General features: G+C 40.6%; 1 protein-coding gene across 3 annotated transcripts in view; it reads right to left on the reverse strand.

The window, feature by feature from the left end:
• Positions 1-19,790, reverse strand: part of lrp4 (low density lipoprotein receptor-related protein 4) — a 353,204-nt gene that overhangs the window by 33,072 nt on the left and 300,342 nt on the right. For all 3 annotated transcript variants that reach the window (XM_034195478.1, XM_034195486.1, XM_034195495.1), the window contains 11 exons: positions 18,305-18,481; positions 15,019-15,144; positions 13,802-14,010; positions 11,513-11,594; positions 11,298-11,403; positions 9,159-9,360; positions 8,103-8,292; positions 3,378-3,509; positions 685-825; positions 448-534; positions 195-366 (listed from right to left, as the gene is read on the reverse strand). In XM_034195478.1, coding sequence (XP_034051369.1) covers positions 195-366; positions 448-534; positions 685-825; positions 3,378-3,509; positions 8,103-8,292; positions 9,159-9,360; positions 11,298-11,403; positions 11,513-11,594; positions 13,802-14,010; positions 15,019-15,144; positions 18,305-18,481 — 1,624 coding nt within the window. The remainder of the gene's footprint in view (positions 1-194; positions 367-447; positions 535-684; positions 826-3,377; positions 3,510-8,102; positions 8,293-9,158; positions 9,361-11,297; positions 11,404-11,512; positions 11,595-13,801; positions 14,011-15,018; positions 15,145-18,304; positions 18,482-19,790) is intronic.

Here is a 19,790-nt window from a genome sequence, read left to right on the forward strand (position 1 = left end):
GAGGACTTGGCCAAGGATAAGGAATTGTGGGATGAGTTGCTTGGTCTGCTGCCACCACAACCCGTACCCAGATAAGCAGCAGAAAATGAATGAATGTTTGAATGAATATTTACTGAAGTCTGATAAATGCTGCACAGCCCAACTTAAAAAAAATTTCATCCTCCAGGGCTGATGTAAAATCTGTAAATACTCACCCCATGTCATGGTAGAGGGCAATCGCTCGAGGACTGTCCAGGTTCTGCCAGACAAGAACTTTCCTCATGGAACCGTCCAGGTTGGCAACCTCAATGCGGTTAGTTCCTGTGTCTGTCCAGTAGATTTTCCTGCCCACTGCGTCCACTGCCAGGCCATCGGTAGTCATCAAACCTGGACAGAAAGACACAGTAAAAGACTGTGCTGGCACAGAGACCAGCTGCAGTTCACATAGCTGTTAGCTGCTCTTCTCACCAGTAGAAATAATGTCTTCATGCGCTGTTCCATTGATGTTTGCTCTGCTGATTTTCTTCAGCGTACTGTCAGACCAATACACCTTTCCTGCAGGGGGAGTCACATGCACACAAAATTGGATTTTGGTCAGACTTTATTCTACCCCATCACTGGTCTTCTTAAAGGATACATACATTCTTATAATAGACAAAAGAAGAAGAAAAAGGAGGAGGTAAAACAAACCCCATGGAGACTCACCTTCTGTGGGATCCACTCCAATAGCGATGGTGTTTTTCATGGAGCTGTTGACGGCCAGAACCACATCGGCAAAATAGGGGATGTCCAAAGAAACCATCCTGATATCTGTTCTTCGAGCAAAGATCAGGAAGCTGCTCATCCCTGCACACGCACACACAAAGTAAGAACTAAGTTAAATATCTCTGGAATGTTGGACAAGTAGTGCGAAATGTGATACCCAACCGCAACCATGAGCTGATAATCATAAATTTTATATGTTTTTATTAATCAAATGTAAAAAAAAGTGCCCCTCAATAGGGCACCACAGTTTCATTTGGACAATGTGTCATATTGTGCGATTTGACCACTTATGGGGACCTCCGCTCCCGTTGTGCAATATATACACAGCATAACTTCACATGGAAAAATGGTGTACCTTTTGTTTTGGCTGCAATCAGCGAAGCAATCGCGAAAAGTTTTTTTTGTTTTTTTTGGTTCCCAGCGGAGAAGGGAAGACAAGGCGAATGGGAGACGTCCTGTTGGTAAGTGTTACCCTACACAGCTAACCAGACTACCTCTGTTCTCTTGCCTGCAAAACCGCCTCGATGTGTTTATGCTTTGGGTCATAACAACCCCTGGCAAAAATTATGGAATCACCGGCCTCGGAGGATGTTCATTCAGTTGTTTAATTTTGTAGAAAAAAGGCAGATCACAGACATGACACAAAACTAAAGTAATTTCAAATGGCAACTTTCTGGCTTTAAGAAACACTATAAGAAATCAAGAAAAAAAATTGTGGCAGTCAGTAACGGTTGCTTTTTTTTTTAGACCAAGCAGAGGGAAAAAAATATGGAATCACTCAATTCTGAGGAAAAAATTATGGAATCATGAAAAACAAAAGAATGCTCCAACACATCACTAGTATTTTGTTGCACCACCTCTGGCTTTTATAACAGCTTGAAGTCTCTGAGGCATGGACTTAATGAGTGACAAACAGTACTCTTCATCAATCTGGCTTCAACTTTCTCCGATTGCTGTTGCCAGATCAGCTTTGCAGGTTGGAGCCTTGTCATGGACCATTTTCTTCAACTTCCACCAAAGATTTTCAATTGGATTAAGATCCGGACTATTAGGCCATGACATTGACCCTATGTGTCTTTTTGCAAGGAATGTTTTCACAGTTTTTGCTCTATGGCAAGATGCATTATCATCTTGAAAAATGATTTCATCATCCTCAAACATCCTTTCAATTGATGGAATAAAAAAACTGTCCAAAATATCAACATAAACTTGTGCATTTATTGATGATGTAATGACAGCCATCTCCCCAGTGCCTTTACCTGACATGCAGCCCCATATCATCAATGACTGTGGAAATTTACATGTTCTCTTCAGGCAGTCATCTTTATAAATCTCATTGGAATGGCACCAAACAAAAGTTCCAGCATCATCACCTTGCCCAATGCAGATTCGAGATTCATCACTGAATATGACTTTCATCCAGTCATCCACAGTCCACGATTGCTTATCCTTAGCCCACTGTAACTTTGTTTTTTTCTGTTTAGGTGTTAATGATGGCTTTCGTTTAGCTTTTCTGTATGTAAATCCCATTTCCTTTAGGCGGCTTCTTACAGTTCGGTCACAGACGTTGACTCCAGTTTCCTCCCATTCGTTCCTCATTTGTTTTGTTATGCATTTTCAATTTTTGAGACATATTGCTTTAAGTTTTCTGTCTTGACACCTTGATGTCTTCCTTGGTCTACCAGTATGTTTGCCTTTAACAACCTTCCCATGTTGTTTGTATTTGGTCCAGAGTTTAGACACTGCTGAATGTGAACAACCAACATCTTTTGCAACATTGCGTGATTTACCCTCTTTTAAGAGTTTGATAATCCTCTCCTTTGTTTCAATTGACATCTCTCGTGTTGAAGCCATGATTCATGTCAGTCCACTTGGTGCAACAGCTCTCCAAGGTGTGATCACTCCTTTTTAGATGCAGACTAACGAGCAGATCTGATTTGATGCAGGTATTAGTTTTGGAGATGAAAATTTACAGGGTGATTCCATAATTTATTCCTCAGAATTGAGTGAGTCCATATTTTTTTCCCTCTGCTTGGTCTAAAAAAGTAACCGTTACTGACTGCCACAATTTTTTTTCTTGATTTCTTATAGTGTTTCTTAAAGCCAGAAAGTTTCCATTTGAAATGACTTCAGTTTTGTGTCATGTCTGTGATCTGTTTTTTTCTACAAAATTAAACAACTGAATGAACATCCTCCAAAGCCGGTGATTCCATAATTTTTGCCAGGGGTTGTAAACAAACCGCAATACATGTCTACTTTCCCACCGCATCATCACTTTTTCTTTGCATTTTCACTTTGTTTGCATGTAATTTGCCTAAAAACTCAGAAAATGCCCTGTTTTTTTTCCACCCAGAAGTAGAGAAATTGCATCATATGCGTCATATTTTACCCCTTTAGCGCCCGCCCTCAAACAAGAAGGCGCTGTCCAGTTATTTGTTAGGTCAAACTTCATACATATGCTGCCTCAGGTCAAATTTACAAAAATAATAATGTCCTTTATTTTTATGTTGATGTGCCAAAAACTACTATTTTAAATAGCATTTCACAGAAATGACAGCAGCCTGAAATATACTGCATTATTACAGAAATCAACTTGTAACATTTTTTGAAAGCGCACAGTGGTGGGTTCCTACCAGGTGTGCAGGTCCTTCCATTCGCCTGCAGGTTGATTCCGGTGGGACAGGCACAGCTGGAAGCTTTGGGAGCAGGAGCCAGCAGACACAGGTGACTACAGCCACCGTTATTCACAGCACATGCGTTGTGCACTGCACGCACACACACACGCATACAAACACAGTTATCCTCTGTTCTTGCTCAGTTTAGACTCAAGTACATAAAGCTGTAGTATGTGCAGAGTATCTGCATTTGACTATTTAAGGTATTTTGTAACATTAGTTTGATAATGTTGGCACATTATAGAACCAATTTCTCTGGATGTTCCACCTTCTTCAACACTGTTAAAACAACAAGCTGTTGCACTTTTGTATTCTGTTTTAGTCACATTGGTCAGATATGATACCTGTAAAATACAGAAGTAGTTGAAAACTGCATTTAAAATGTAGTAATTTGATCCACACAAACACACTGCCTCCATGTAAACTGGACTACAAAATATACTGCACATAATATTTAAGGGGCATGACAAAATGTGATGATCCAGTGTTCAAATTACTGTGCTGTTATTGTATATATGCATACTGCATATACTACATGACATCATAGTATCTGTGTACATGAAGACAGTAGAAGCAAAATCTGACAATTGACCCCAATGTCCTTGACCCTCACCAAAACTACTGACCTCCGGCTGACCTTGAGAGGGCAATTCTTGAACCCACTTAGGTGTGTGCCACAAATGGTCCAAATCTATTTGAAAACCACATTCCAATGACCTTGACCAAAATTTTTTTTTTTTAAATGGCAATTTCAGGACCAACATTCACTGACATACCAAGTTTTGTAGAAATCAGAAAAATGACTTGCTAAGAGCACGCCTCAAGACAGACATGAGCTTGACCTCAATAAATGACCTCTGGCAAATCTGACATTGCTGGGCAGGCCCATCCTCATATGTACGAGATCTGTCCGTAAAGTATAGGTCCTTTTTATTTTTATTTTTTTAAATTAAATGGATTTGAATCACGTACGATTGCATCAGCCAAGGTTGAACCCTCGTGCGCATGCGTGAGTTTCCCCACGCCTGTCGGTGACGTCATTCGCCTGTGGGCACGGCTTGTGGGAGGAGCGCTCCACCCCCCTCGTCGGATTTTTCCTTGTGAGAAAATGGCCGAACGCTTGGAGCAGCATTACTGCATTAAATTCTGCCAGAAACTTGGCGACAGCCAGGCAGAAATGATTCGAAAAATCCAAACGGCTTTCGGAGATGAAGCCATGAGCAGCACACGGATTAAGGAGTGGTACAACCAGTTTAAAGACGGGCGCGTAACGGTGGAGAGCGAGCCGTGCTCTGGTCGGCCATCAACGAGCCGAAATGACGAGATCGTTTCCAAAGTGCACGCTGTGGTTATGCAGGATCGTCGCTCGACTGTCCGAGAAATTGCTGAGGAAGTGGACATTAGAAAGACTTCGGCATATTCCATCATAATGGACGATTTGGGCATGAAACGAGTGGTGGCGAAGTTCGTGCCGAGGTTGCTGACGGCGGAGCAAAAGCACCTCCGTGTGGAAGTCTCACAGGACATGCTGGACTCCATTGACACTGATCCCAGCTTTATGGACACCATAATCACCGGAGATGAGTCCTGGGTGTACAGGTACAACCTGGAAACCAAATTTCAGTCGTCACAGTGGAAGCATTCCACGTCGCCAAGACCGAAGAAGGTGCGCCAAGTGCACAACATCAAGGTAATGCTGACTGTTTTTTTTTTACTCCCGTGGTGTATGCACCACAGGGTCAAACAATAACAAAGGAGTATTACAGGGATGTCCTCCGTCATCTACGTGATAGTGTGCGGCGCAAGAGACCAGAGTTATGGGCTGGAGGAAACTGGCGCCTCCACCACGACAACGCGCCAGCTCATTCCTCTCATTTAATTCAGACTTATTTGACCAAAAACCAGACTCCGGTGGTTCAACAGGTGCCTTACTCCCCTGACATGGCCCCTTGTGACTTTTGGCTCTTCCCAAAACTTAAAATACCATTAAAAGGAACCCGATTTGAGACAAGAGAGGACATTATGGCTGTGACGACGGCGGAGCTGCGCGCCATCCCGAAAAAGGCGTTTTTGGAATGCTTCCAACAGTGGCGACACCGCTGGGAGAAGTGTGTGGAGTCCCAAGGAGAGTACTTCGAGGGTGATTAGGTTTCCAACCCTCCAGGTAAGCCAGTGGTCCGATACTTTACGGACAGACCTCGTATGTCAATTTCAACAAAATGGAAATAAATGAAAAATTAAAATTCTGACTTTTGACCCGAATGACCTTTGGCAAGTTTGACCTCATCAGCGGAACCCTGGAACCCATCTCCATGTGTGTTTGGTGCAAATCAGAGTGAAAAACTTCAATTTTGACCTTTGGCCCCAATAACTGATCTTTGATAATTTGACTTTGCCTGGACAATTCCAGAACCCACCTACATGTGTGTGCCAAGTTTGGTGGACATCAGAGTTAATAAAAAAGCAGAATCTTGATCTTTGACTCCAATGACTAAACATTGCAAACAACAAACACAAACCTTTCTCAAATTACAGTATAAAATACTGCTATAGTGGTACATGTTCAAATAACTGTTGATGTATTTTGTAAGATTAGTGTTTGTGTATAGATGCATTTCAGAAGAAAAAAAAACAGCAAATAACAGTTCAAACTCTGAATCAGGCCATCTGAAGATAAAATGCTTTTTAAACTCATCTTTGAGGGATGGGAGCTTCTTTTCTACAACAGAACGTACTACACATCAGTGAGATCAGTAGGTTATCAGTTTGGAATGAACCTCCTGAGGCTTTCTGTTTTCTAAGGCAGTGATCTGGGATCAGTTTACTGGGCCCCTAATCCTCCCGGTGTCAGCAAAGACACTGGATCTGAGCCTTCAGAAAATATGATAAAAATGTGAGAAGCATGAAGTGACATGAGGAGGATTTCAAACGTTGTTAGAGCTACCAGACTTTCTGTCTGGTAGTGCAGAGTGTTGGATTCAACATGAAACAATTGGCTATGAAGTTAAAGAATATAAGTTTGATCCTTCACAGGTTTTTACAGTATTTAGGCAATATACAGTGCATCTGGAAAGTTTTCATTTTTTTTTTCTTCTCAAAATTCTACTCATAGCACCCCATAATGACAACATGAATACAGTTGTTTTTTGTTTGTTTTTCACAAGTATTCACACCCTTTGCTCCCTTTGGCAGCAATTACAGCCTCAAATATTCTTGAATATAATGCAACAAGCTTGGTGCACCTATCTTTGGGCAGTTTTGTCCATTCCTCTTTGCAGTACCTCTCAAGCTCCATCAGGTTGAATGTGGAGTGTCAGTCATTTTCAGATTTCTCCAGAGATGTTCAATCAGATTCAGGTCTGGTCTCTGGCTGGGCCACTCAAGGACATTCACAGAGTTGTCCTGAAGCCACTCCTTTGATATCTTGGCTGTGTTCTTAGGGTCATTGTCCTGCTGAAAGATGAACCGTTGCCCCAGTCTGAGATCAAGAGCGCTCTGGACCAGGTTTTCATCCAGGATGTCTCTGTACACTGCTGCATTCATCTTTCCCTCAATCCTGACTAGTCTCCCAGTTCCTGTTGCTGAATAACATCCCCACTGCATGATGCTGCCACCACCATGCTTCACTGTAGAGATGGTTCCTGGTTTCCTCCAAACATGATGCCTGGCATTCACGCCAAAGAGTTCAATCTTTGTCTCATCAGACCAGAGAATTTTGTTTCTCGTGGTCTGAGAGTCCTTCAGGTGCTTTTTGGCAAACTCCAGGTGGGCTGCCATGTGCCTTTTACTAAGGAGTGGCTTCCATCTGGCCACTCTACCATACAAGCCTGATTGGTGGATTGCTGCAGAGAAGGATCTCCTCTCTACACAGAGGAATGCTGGAGCTCTGAGAGTGACCATCAGGTTTTTGGTCACCTCCCTGATTAAGGTCCTTCTCCCCTGATTGCTCAGTTTAAACGGGTGGCCAGAGCTGGGAATGGTTGATCTGAACTTCTTCCATTTACAGATGACGGATGCCACTGTGCTCATTGGGACATTCAAAGGAGCAGAAATGATTCTGTACCCATCCCAAGATTTATACCTCGAGACAATCCTGTCTCTGAGGTCTTTGGTAGTGTTATCTCATCTCTGTTTGTCCACAGTTAGCATTCTAACATCAGCATGAGCACTGGCATTTCATTATGAAGCTGTCCACTGCATTCCAAGTACAGCTACCATGGTGTGATGTTAAAATGTGTTGACTGTGAAGCTTGTTTAGGAGAACACGAGTTATCAGCCCTGCTGAGCCTATACAAGGGGAAACACTGACCATAGCTCCGAAACATACAGCATAAAGATTTTGTCTGAACTCATTTGAAGACCAGTGCACAATCGGGAACCCGACAAAGTTCATTAATTGCTGTTCAGGAGTTTATGCTGTACGCCAAACTGTGGACACATAGAAAAACAAATGAAGGAATGTAAGTATGAAACCAACCTATTACATTTGCGTCCTTTTTCACTCTGTCACAGGGAAGAATAGTTGACCGTCTGACCTGAGCATTGTAACTTTGCTGTAATAGATTTTCAATGTGAGAATACATTCAATAAAAAAAGAAAAAGAAACCCACTACTGTCGCAAATTCTTCTGACTGTGGTGCACACATTCACATTACTCTCAGTCTGACGTGTAGACACACGGACCTGTCTCCCGGTGACGGTGGAACATGTGAATGTCCATAAGGTTCTCCAGGTTTTCAGCCAGTGTGTGTCGTCCCAGGCCAGTGAGCTTGTCAGCACTTTGGATGCTCTTGGACTGCCAGTCCGTCCAATACAGCTTGTCCTCATGCACAGTCAGGCCAAAGGGGTGGGGCAGCTGGCTGCCAATCAATACCTATCAAGAAACCAAGTTTTGTTGGAATCATTTACAGAAGATGTAAGACAACCCTCAATGGATGCCGAGTAAAACCCTGAAGTGGCTGTTACAGAAAGGACCTTTAACTCCTTTTAAGTGCTAAAATTAATTATTGGCTCTGTAATAAATGCAAGTTTCAACAGCGTTTTAAATGGCTGATATTAAAGTGCTTTAAAAATCTAAACACCACAATTTAATTTCTTTTGTCTCTGACAGAAAACTACCAAAGACTAATAAAAGCATTCAAGGTAACAAAAAACAAGCAACCAGCCTGTATCGCTACCTGGATCAAGATCTGACTTGAATTTACTAATCAATCAATAACATTTATGACCTCCAACCCCACCACCACGTGCATTAAAGTAATGTGCATTACTAGTAAAATGCAAAGATTTTGGTATGGCCAAATGATCACAGTATATAGCAGTTCAGAAATGACATTTCCAAAATGGGTAAGATTTCCTCTCAAAGAATGAGCTTCAAAAGCCAATCTGAGGTCATCCTGCATGATTCAGTCAGTGAGTCTCATGCAGCTACAATCCACTGCTCATGGCCAAAGGGCTACCGGTATATTTCAATTGTGGGAAAGACACAATGTGTTCACAAAGGTGTACACTGTGCAATGCGGTGCACCATGGTACTTAGGGTTAGGGTTAGGGTTACATTTGGACTGTTAAACTCTCACAGCCAGCCTATGGCCATTTGTACCACGTTTCATCAAAAACATGTTCCTTAGTGTTTGAGTGAAGTCAGTAAGTGTCAGACAGCAGCACAAACACCCATGTCTAAAATAACCCCCCCCCCCCCCCCCCCCCCCCCCCCCGAGAGGGAGAGTGACATTTTACCTGTCTGTCAGACCCATCAAAGTTGCCATATTCTACTGTCTTCATGCCTGCGTCAGCCCAGTATAAGCGTTTGGTGTCATAGTCAATAGCGAGCCCGTTGGGCCACGTCAAGTTGGAAGAGATAATGACGATTCGACTAGAAGCATCCATTCCTGCACGCTCAATCTTGGGGTTGGCACCCCAGTCAGTCCAGTACATGAACCTAGAACAGAAGAGGGCAAAGAGCAAAGAAACTGAACATTTTAATTAAGTTTAATCAATCAATTCAATCAATTTTTTTTATATAGCGCCAAATCACAACAAACAGTTGCCCCAAGGTGCTTTGTATTGTAAGGCAAGGCCATACAATAATTATGTAAAACCCCAACGGTCAAAACGACCCCCTGTGAGCAAGCACTTGGCTACAGTGGGAAGGAAAAACTCCCTTTTAACAGGAAGAAACCTCCAGCAGAACCAGGCTCAGGGAGGGGCAGTCTTCTGCTGGGACTGGTTGGGGCTGAGGGAGAGAACCAGGAAAAACACATGCTGTGGAGGGGAGCAGAGATCGATCACTAATGATTAAATGCAGAGTGGTGCATACAGAGCCAAAAAGAGAAAGAAACAGTGCATCATGGGAACCCCCCAGCAGTCTACGTCTATAGCAGCATAACTAAGGGATGGTTCAGGGTCACCCGATCCAGCCCTAACTATAAGCTTTAGCAAAAAGGAAAGTTTTAAGCCTAATCTTAAAAGTAGAGAGGGTGTCTGTCTCCCTGATCTGAATTGGGAGCTGGTTCCACAGGAGAGGAGCCTGAAAGCTGAAGGCTCTGCCTCCCAATCTACTCTTACAAACCCTAGGAACTACAAGTAAGCCTGCAGTCTGAGAGCGAAGCGCTCTATTGGGGTGATATGGTACTACGAGGTCCCTAAGATAAGATGGGACCTGATTATTCAAAACCTTATAAGTAAGAAGAAGAATTTTAAATTCTATTCTAGAATTAACAGGAAGCCAATGAAGAGAGGCCAATATGGGTGAGATATGCTCTCTCCTTCTAGTCCCCGTCAGTACTCTAGCTGCAGCATTTTGAATTAACTGAAGGCTTTTTAGGGAACTTTTAGGACAACCTGATAATAATGAATTACAATAGTCCAGCCTAGAGGAAATAAATGCATGAATTAGTTTTTCAGCATCACTCTGAGACAAGACCTTTCTGATTTTAGAGATATTGCGTAAATGCAAAAAAGCAGTCCTACATATTTGTTTAATATGCGCTTTGAATGACATATCCTGATCAAAAATGACTCCAAGATTTCTCACAGTATTACTAGAGGCCAGGGCAATGCCATCCAGAGTAAGGATCTGGTTAGACACCATGTTTCTAAGATTTGTGGGGCCAAGTACAATAACTTCAGTTTTATCTGAGTTTAAAAGCAGGAAATTAGAGGTTTAAGGCAGTGGTTATTCTTTTGTGACTGGAAGAGGACTTACTTTGGCTATTTGTCCGGGTCACTGGGTTTTTAATATTTTCCTGACAGTTTTTTATTTTGCTATTTTTAACCCTACCCCTTCCCCTAACCATAACCCCAACCACTTCCCCTCCCCCACCCACCCCGCATCACTCTCTCATGGTCCCATCACAAAGTGTTCTGGACAAATAGCCAAAGTAAGTCCTCTTCCAGTCATGGAAGAATAACCACTTCCTAACTTAAAAATAATAATAAAAAAACCTATTGCTATCTTTAAATCAAACTATATTCACATAAATCATTAATATACCACACACACACACACACTAAACTGAGGAGGAAAAAACGCCTATAAGAATTGTAAAAAAAAAAACAAAAAAAAAACGGAGCAAAAATAGCTCTGCATTAAACAGACTAAATGAATGTGTAAAATGTACAAAGCGGAAGATTCCAAATAAACGAATGACATTTACAAAGCAAAGATTCATTCCAAATAGAATTTGAAAAATCAACAGCAATTATACTTTTTTACTGCATAAAAATACATAAATACACAAACCTAATATATTCACCAATTAAAGATTTATAAAGTGATTTCGAAAGCATGAAAACAGACAACATTCACTTTTTACTCAGCAAAAATCTTTCATCTTCTATTTCTTTTTAGCTCCACATTTCAGATTCAAATCTCACCCTCCAACTGGGTCGACGACAATGTCCCGGGGTCGGTCCAGGTTCTCCCAAATCAGCACAGTGCGCATGCTGCCATCTGCATTAGAAACTTCAATGCGATCTGTACCTGTGACATACAGGTAGGATATTAAACGTTTAGAAATCCAGGAACTCTGATGACAGTCACACACTGTAGCTGGACTTTAAGATTTAATATCTCAGATTTTGGCAATTACCAGCATCAGTCCAGTAGAGTTTGTGTGTCACCCAGTCGATGGCCAGTCCTGCTGGGCTCTCCAGACTGGTGTCCACCACCACCTGGACAAACGGACACCACAACAATGTGATTTATCTCACTCTGGTGAAGGTACATTTTGAGCTTTTGGCTCCATACATTCAAAATTTTTACTTCAATGACAGTACAAAAGAATGATCCTATACTTAAACATTAGAAAGCAAAAGTTTCATTATGCTGAGCAGCTGGTTTGAGAGTTATAAACTATTATTATAGATGGTATTATGTGATTTTTAACTACTGAAACATTCAGAGAAAACAGACTTTTAATTAAAACTGTAATGACAATACAACATAGATTTGTTCAGGTCTGGGCCAAATAAAGAAGCAAAGCTTTACATGGGACCGCAAGCATGAATCACAGGGGAAGAAAGCTTTAAAAATAAAACATATCTGGTTCATGTGACAGATACCTGTCCCAATGGGTATGGGTAATGCTGCACAAGTCAAACTGGAGTGACTTCTGACTAATTAAATAGTGGTCACCAGAGCCGGCTGTTGGCATATATGGCATAGGCCATATATAAATGGTCACCAAGGGCAGCACCCGCTGGAAGCCCTCAAAATAAATAAATGAATATTTACGCTTGTCTGTTTGTCCCCGACAAGTAAAACAATGCGGTTGTACTGCACAGATCCTTAATAACGTTGCCCAAATCAGACAAGTCCGATTTTTCTTTCCAAAGTGGTCCAATCATTTTTTTTTTTTGTGTGTGTGTCGTTGTGAGTTTCAGAACTTTCCTGGCAGTGCGTGCATGCATGTAAAAAAGAGCCTTATGTGGGGCTGTGGAGCACCGTTTTTCTGCAAAGGCTGCATTGATAAATCCATCCTATTCATGAACAAATGAAAGCTCTGATCAAATCCAATAAGAATCCATAAGCTAAAGGTGTTTTTTGATTATTGAGTTGATTCACTTAAAAAAGTGTGCGTCCTATCGCTCCAGGGGGTCGACACACAGCGCCGCTCCAACACCCCTGTGACCCTTAATTGGAGTAAGCGGGTATAGAAAATGGATGGATGGATGGATGGCTCTCTGTCTGAGAGCACAGAGTCGATAAGAACAGACAAACCCCTTAAAGGTCCACTTTTGTAGCCATTTTAAAGACATTTTGTAACATATAATACTACTACTAATAATAATCAGACAGGATGTAATAATTCACTGGGGTCATAGAATCTGTGAGGCTGAGGGGGTCTGTGTGACATCTGTCAGCATCTTCAGTCACCAGAGTTTATGTGCTGCTCCCATTTGCACTAAACTGTGCAACAAATATTTTAAAGTGGAGGTGATGGTCTAGTGGTTAAGGTGTTGGGCTTGACACCAGATCCTAGGTTCAAATCCAAGATTGACTGGATTTGGACACTACACACTTGCTCCAACTGTGTAGTGAGCGTCTTGTATGGCAGCACCCTGACATCGGGGTGAATGTGGGGGATTATTGTAAAGCGCTTTGAGCGTCTGATGCAGATGAAAAAGCGCTGTATAAATGCAGTCCATTTAAAGTGCAATAATGTCTTGTATTATCACTGATGCCACTTGTGAATGTGTTTAACACCTTTGGCTGCTGTAAAAAAAAAAAAAAAATTCACACTTGGGATTAATAAAAGATCTTTTTTGTGTGTGACCACATAATCTTGTACGTGTCCAAACAGTGCATTTCCAAAAAACACTTCAGACACTTTACTGGAAATGCAACCAAACTGATAACATGTGACATAATAAAAGTATGACTAATAGTCTACTGCATGCCTCTTATGAATAGTTGCTCCTTTAGAGAACCTCTGGTTGATCTTAGTTGCTGCTTAAATTCATCCCAAAATAAATGTGCAGATCATCATTCAGTTATTTATTTTGTATTATTTTTAAATAAAAAATATCAGTATTAAAGTTACTAGCAAATTTATTCAAACAACTGTCTGTCAACATGAGGTTCTGTGTCAGGGTCATCAAAAAATAAATAAATAAAAAAAATAAACAACCTCATCCTATTCTAAAAAAACAACATTTCCAACCAGGTTCACTGAAATAAGTTCAGATCCTTATTACTAAACCTGCTGAAACAGGTTGAGGAAACGAATACAGTGCAGTTTAACCAGAAAATAAACTGAGATCGCACTTAGACACTGGCTCCAGCAGGTGGCACTATTGTATTGTTGGTTGTTTAAGTGGTTGTGCTGCAGCCCTGCTCGGTATGAACGATCGGAGTCTGTGTTCAGTCGGTAACTAACCTCCTGCCTGCTGCTGTTCCACAGCGCTCTGTTGATGGAGTCAGTGGTGACATCCGTCCAGTAGATGTAGCCGTCTCTGGCATCCCAGTCCAACGCCACGGCATTGCGCACATCAGCCAGAGGGATGACATCATCGGACATGTCCTCTGTGTCGAAGCTGATTCGTCGGATGTCCGTCCTTCGGGCAAAAAGCAGGAACTTGTCAAGACCTGATTAAAGACCAAAGGTCTTCTGTCAGTCTTCTAGGTTTTAACAGTGAGGTCAGCAGTGAATACATTATAACAACACAGCATTCCAACAGCTTTAAAGGGACACTCCTCCAAAATCAAACACAAAACTTGTCCTGAAATCAGTTTTCAAGCACACGGCAATGTTTTCTTTTCAAACTGTGCTGAGAAAACATTTACCATTTCAAAACAAACCATTGCCATGCAGCTAAAGATTACAATTTGAAGGAGTGTTCCGACAACAAAAACAAACAAAAAGCAAACAGACCGTGCTGGGGCGACAAGGGAAAAAAAAAAAAATTCTACAGGCAACACTAGTGATCAATATTTATCACAATACATTAAATTTCATTATTTGAACTTTGGAATACTTAGATTGTGTCTAACTGTAATTTTAATGGGTTAATGTAGAGGCCAAATTTCATTGTTCGTATCCACGTATGTACAACGACAATAAAACGCCCCTTACCAAAAAGTAGTACATGCAAGTATGTTTCAAGTATACTTCCAGTTTACTTTTTATATACTTAGCAGTACTTTTTTTGGTAAGGGGCCTCATTGTTCTTCTTCTTTAGAGGGTTAACAGGCTCAGAAACCTTGTTTCGTATTCCAGCAGCGCACTGACAGTTTTGTGTTTTACATTTGGATCGGGGAGTGTTTTTTAAAAAAGAGCAGATTACTGCTAATTTCTATCAGATAAATCAATCAGTGAATCTACTCTTCATGTCAGCTGTAAACTAAATACTAATATTATACACATCTCTGCATCATTTCTGAAGGGCATTTAACTGGAATGACTGTCTGCTGCACAAGCTGACTTAATCCTTGAGCATTTGCATAACATTAAGCAATTAACAGATGTGTTTTTATACAGTTCCTCACCTGGTTTTGAAAGTGGTTTATTAAAAAAAAGAAATGGTATTACAATAAATAATTCTAGCATTCTGTGTAATGAGGAGACATCTGGACTACAGGTGTGGAGGGACTCACTCTTGGCACAGGTGTATTGGTCCATCTTCTTGAAGCCAGTGGGACAGGCACAGGTGTAGGTCTTGTTGCTGGGGAGACACAGGTGGCTGCAGCCTCCATTGCTGGTACCACAGCGGTTCCTGCCTCCTGCAGGGAGGGGAAAAAACCCCCCTCAAAGATCAGTGGCAATACATTTCACTATGTAGCACAATTTTTGTTCCTGGCTTCTAAGTGTTGTATTTCAACTGCTTATGTCTAAAGTCTATGGAAAAATGACTACCTTCAGCACAAACTTTGATTTTTTTTTTTTTTTTTTAACATTCTAGAAAGTTCTAAAAGTTTCTTGAAATTTCTAGATAATTCTGGAAACTTCTAGAAAATTCTGGACAGTTCTAGCAGTTCAAGAATATTCTAGAAGACTACTCAGTAGTAGTGAAGGCGAATCGAGAATATTCTTGAAAACAGATATTTCAAAATATCATTGTCCTGATCACAGAAGCAAAGTTTCTGTGGAATAACAGCTATTTTCTATTTATTTAAGGCATAACAGGTTAGGAAAACACACTGTGTACCCAGGAACAAAACAAAAATAAAAATTTGTTACATAGTGTTTTTGAAGCGGTAATTTTAAAGACTATACTGCACAATAAATACAATGGAAGATGGCATTATCTAAGAAAATGTGATGCTTGCAATACCAAAACACCCTCACGATGACCTTTGTTAGAGTAACCTCCAGTCAGTAGGAAACTCATGAGCTAAAGAGCCTAAACTCAAACCAGAAGCCAACAAGCAATTTGTGCCATGGTCTTCAGTTAGCTGACTTACTGTTGGCTTGATCACTTTAGTAGATTAATTAGGAGATACTCATTAAAACATGCCTTTTGTATTCTGGCAATGGATTTGTAAATAAAAGCAATTAGCACTGTTGATGGCCCAACTAACTCTGCTACTATGTTGGGACTCGATAGTGGCAGTTCTGTTTTCTGTGGTCAGGGTAGGGATATAAAAAGAGACAGTTGATACTGATAAATATAAGTAAATAAAATTAAAATATACTCTACATTACAATAATCAATACGCCTTTCAGCAAAGTAGCACTTCTTTGAGGACCTTGGTGAAACCCAATTATGCTTAAATTTGAACTTGTTCAACAAACTGTACACTCACTTGGAATCTACAGTTCAAATTTAGTAAAAATGTAATATATTTTGTTTGAGCTATCACAGGCACAAGAATCAATACTCTGTTCAGTAAAGTGAGAGATTGAAGGTCTGGGTGAAACCCAATCATGCTTAAATTTGATCTTGTCTAAGATACACTCACTTGGAGATGAGAAATTCAAATTTGGTGAAACTCCACAAGTTCTGTTGAAGTTATCACAGGCAGAAGAAAGTGTGACTGACGCAAGCATGGATGCAAACATGCAGTGATGGAAGCCATTTCTAAATGCCCTTCTGGTCTTACAATTCGAATCAGGATTTAGATCACGACATAGCACTGTCAGCACTTTTAAAAGTACATAAAGACAGCACTCATCATTATGATGCAGGGAATCTTGCTGTGGTTTTTCTGTTGGATCTCACGGCGGCCTTTGACACTGGATTACACAGTACTTGTTTCCCGGTTAGAACATCTTGCTGGTATTCAAGGTACTGTATATACGTAGTTTAAATCGGATTTGGCTGAGAGGAGATTTTCCATTATGATTGGTGTCCTTTCCTCATCAACTGCTCCTCTTTGTTGTGGAGTGCCACAGGGGTCCATTCTTGGCCCCATTTTATTTTCATTGTACATGTTGCTGTTGGGCAGACTGGCACCTCGTTCAGGGTGTACCCCACCTCACGCCCTATGACTGCTGGAATAGGCTCCAGCCACCCGCTACCTAGTCTTGGATGAGCGGTTGACGATGAGTGTGTGTGAGAAATGTTGCTGTTGGGGTCAATAATAGTTGAGCACAACCTGTCCTTTCATTGTTATGCAGATGCTCCGCATATCTATTTGCCTATGAAGAGTAATGGAAGCGATGCTTTGATTTCAATATTTAGCTGTATTCATGATGTAAAGCAGTGGCTGTCTCAAAATTTCCTTTACCTGAATGATGATAAAACAGAGACCATTGCGTTTGGACATTCTGACATATCGAATGTTGTACCATCAAACTTTGGTGTTCTGGATAATTATTTAAAACCAGCTGTTAAGAATTTGAGAGTGATATTTGACAGCTGTTTGAGGTTTGATCAACAGATAAACTCCATTATCAAAGTCAAGTTTTTTTAAAATCAGCTCCATGTTCTGGCTAAAGTAAATCCCTTTCTCAGTGGACATGATCTTGAGACAGCTATTCATGCTTTCATCAGCTCTAGACTTTATTACGCTAATGCACTTTATGCTAGTGTTCACCAGTCTTCTCTTGCACCCCTCCAACTCATGCAAAATCCTGCTGTTTGTCTTTTAACAAACACTTCAGGATGTGTCTCTGCCTGTACTTTACTCACTCCACTGGCTTCCAGTTTGTTTTCGAATTGATTGTAATATTTGTTTTTAAAGCTATTAATGGTCTTGCACCAACCTACTTGTCTGAAATTTTAACTCTCCACACTTATAGTAGGACATTACGGTCAACTTTACTTAGATGTTCCGAGGTCAGAATACAAACACTGGCATGATCATACTTTTGTGGTAGTTGGCCTCAGGCTCCAGACTGATGTACCATTTCTGACCTAGCACTTTTTAGACCAATCCTCAAGACTTGTTTGTTTAAACTGGCTTTTAATACCTCATTGTGGTGCCACATGTTTTGTTTTTATGTGCCTATTTAACTTTATTGTATGTTTTGCGAATTCTTGATCTTTGATTTTACTGTAAAGCACTTTGGATACCATCTGACTGCTGTAAAGAGCTATACAAATAAATGTTGATTGACTGACTGATTTCAGCCTGTAGGGAATAATAATAATACCACACCAAAGCCAGCCAACAAAGCAAATAACAGGCAAAGTTTTTTTTCTCCTTTTTTAAAAATTGAAATAAGAATTTGACCTTTAAAGACAATTAAAAATGCTCATAGGTATACTGTTTAATGACTGCACACTGGAGTGGGAAAAGCCTGTTCTCACAGAAAAGGTTACACTGCTTGACTGTGCCAATGGACAAGTTTGGAATGTTTGTCACTGTGATTCATTTATCACTTTTAATGTCTTATGTGCATCTGTGTGAAAAAATTAAACATGAAAAAGTTTAACACAGGTCCAGAAGAAGAAGAAGAAGAAGAAGAAAAGATCAATCACCAGAATCAGGCACCAACCTGCAGGCTGTCTCTGTGGATGTAAGGTGTGGATGTCCATGGGGAAATGCAATTTGTTCCTTATAATCTCTTGGTTCTTGCCGGTGAATTTATTGGCACTGTTGATGCTCTTGGTGTGCCAGTCAGTCCAGTAAAGACTGTCTTCAAACACTGTGATGGCAAACGGATGGGGCAGACCTAAACAAAGACAGAGACGAAAGATTGAGTTTCTCTGATGTGACCAATAAAACCACCATCATGACAGATGCCTGAGTGCATTGAGCATCCAAAAGTGAACTTATAAATTCGCTGTAGGACAATAACCTGTGGAATTAATATCAATGTGTGTCACAACTGACTAGCATTATGAACTACTGTTAAAAAATATGGATGTTTTTTGTTGCTCCATATCAACTCTGAATATCTGAAACCACTTCCATACTAAGTCTCTTTAGTACTGATAGACAGCCTCCTTCTCTGTTGCCTCTCATTTCAGTCACTCCAGTTGAATACAAACTAAACTAAAAGAAATGCTGCTGTGTTTTACACATTTTGCGACAGTAGTAGCTCATTACAGATGACAATTACGGCTTTTTCTGAGAGCTTTTTTCAAGTACATCACATTTGAATCACAAACTTGAGTAACAGGCTACAAGCGAGCAGTCAAGTGCTCACAAGTTAGCATAACAGATGATGACAAATTCATTTCAACATTACTCAATCATTAAATAAAACTGTTGTTGACAAGTGTGTTGGTCTGCTGTTAGCCATTTGTAACTGTCAAAGTGAAGCAAATCATCCACAGAGCAAAAGCTACTCTCACACAGAAGACTTTTGTGACATGTTAAGACATCTTGACACTTGCACAAATTTGATCCCTGCACTGGCACGCAATCTGGTGTGTAAGGTAAATGGAAAAATGGTAAATGGACTGCATTTATATTGCACTTTTCCATCTCCTTCAGATGCTCAAAGCGCTTTACAAATCATGCCTCACATTCACCCCGATGTGAGGCTGCTGTCATACAAGGTTCTCAGTACACACCGGGAGCAACTAGGGGATTAAGGACCTTGCCCAAGGGCCCTTAGTGAATTTCCAGTGAGGCTGGGATTTGAACCAAGGATCCTCTTGTCACAAGCTCAACACTTTAACCACTAGACCATCACCTCCCTAAACTCACTGTAAATGTTGTAAACTGTGCGTGAACTATGCACAGCTGCCTGCCAGTGTGCAAAGAAAACTTTGAAATGTTCAAACTTTCTGGCACGCACTAATTTTGTGAAATAGTTGTGAACATTGCGCAACCTTTTTTGTAATAATGATTTAGGTATTCTTGGAGTTTTACTTCCCCATATAAATGAGGAAATCATTTGATCGATAGATTTAAAAAAGCTTTTGGGTAAAAACAAAGGAATACACTGAAATAGGTATAAAAACTTGGGCAAAACATTCATTTTCACAATAATAATCCTACTTAAAAGTGATACTGGTAAATTAGCCCATCTT

Source organism: Thalassophryne amazonica, chromosome 2 (assembly GCF_902500255.1).
Source record: "Thalassophryne amazonica chromosome 2, fThaAma1.1, whole genome shotgun sequence".
NCBI classification, from domain to species: Eukaryota; Metazoa; Chordata; class Actinopteri; order Batrachoidiformes; family Batrachoididae; genus Thalassophryne; species Thalassophryne amazonica.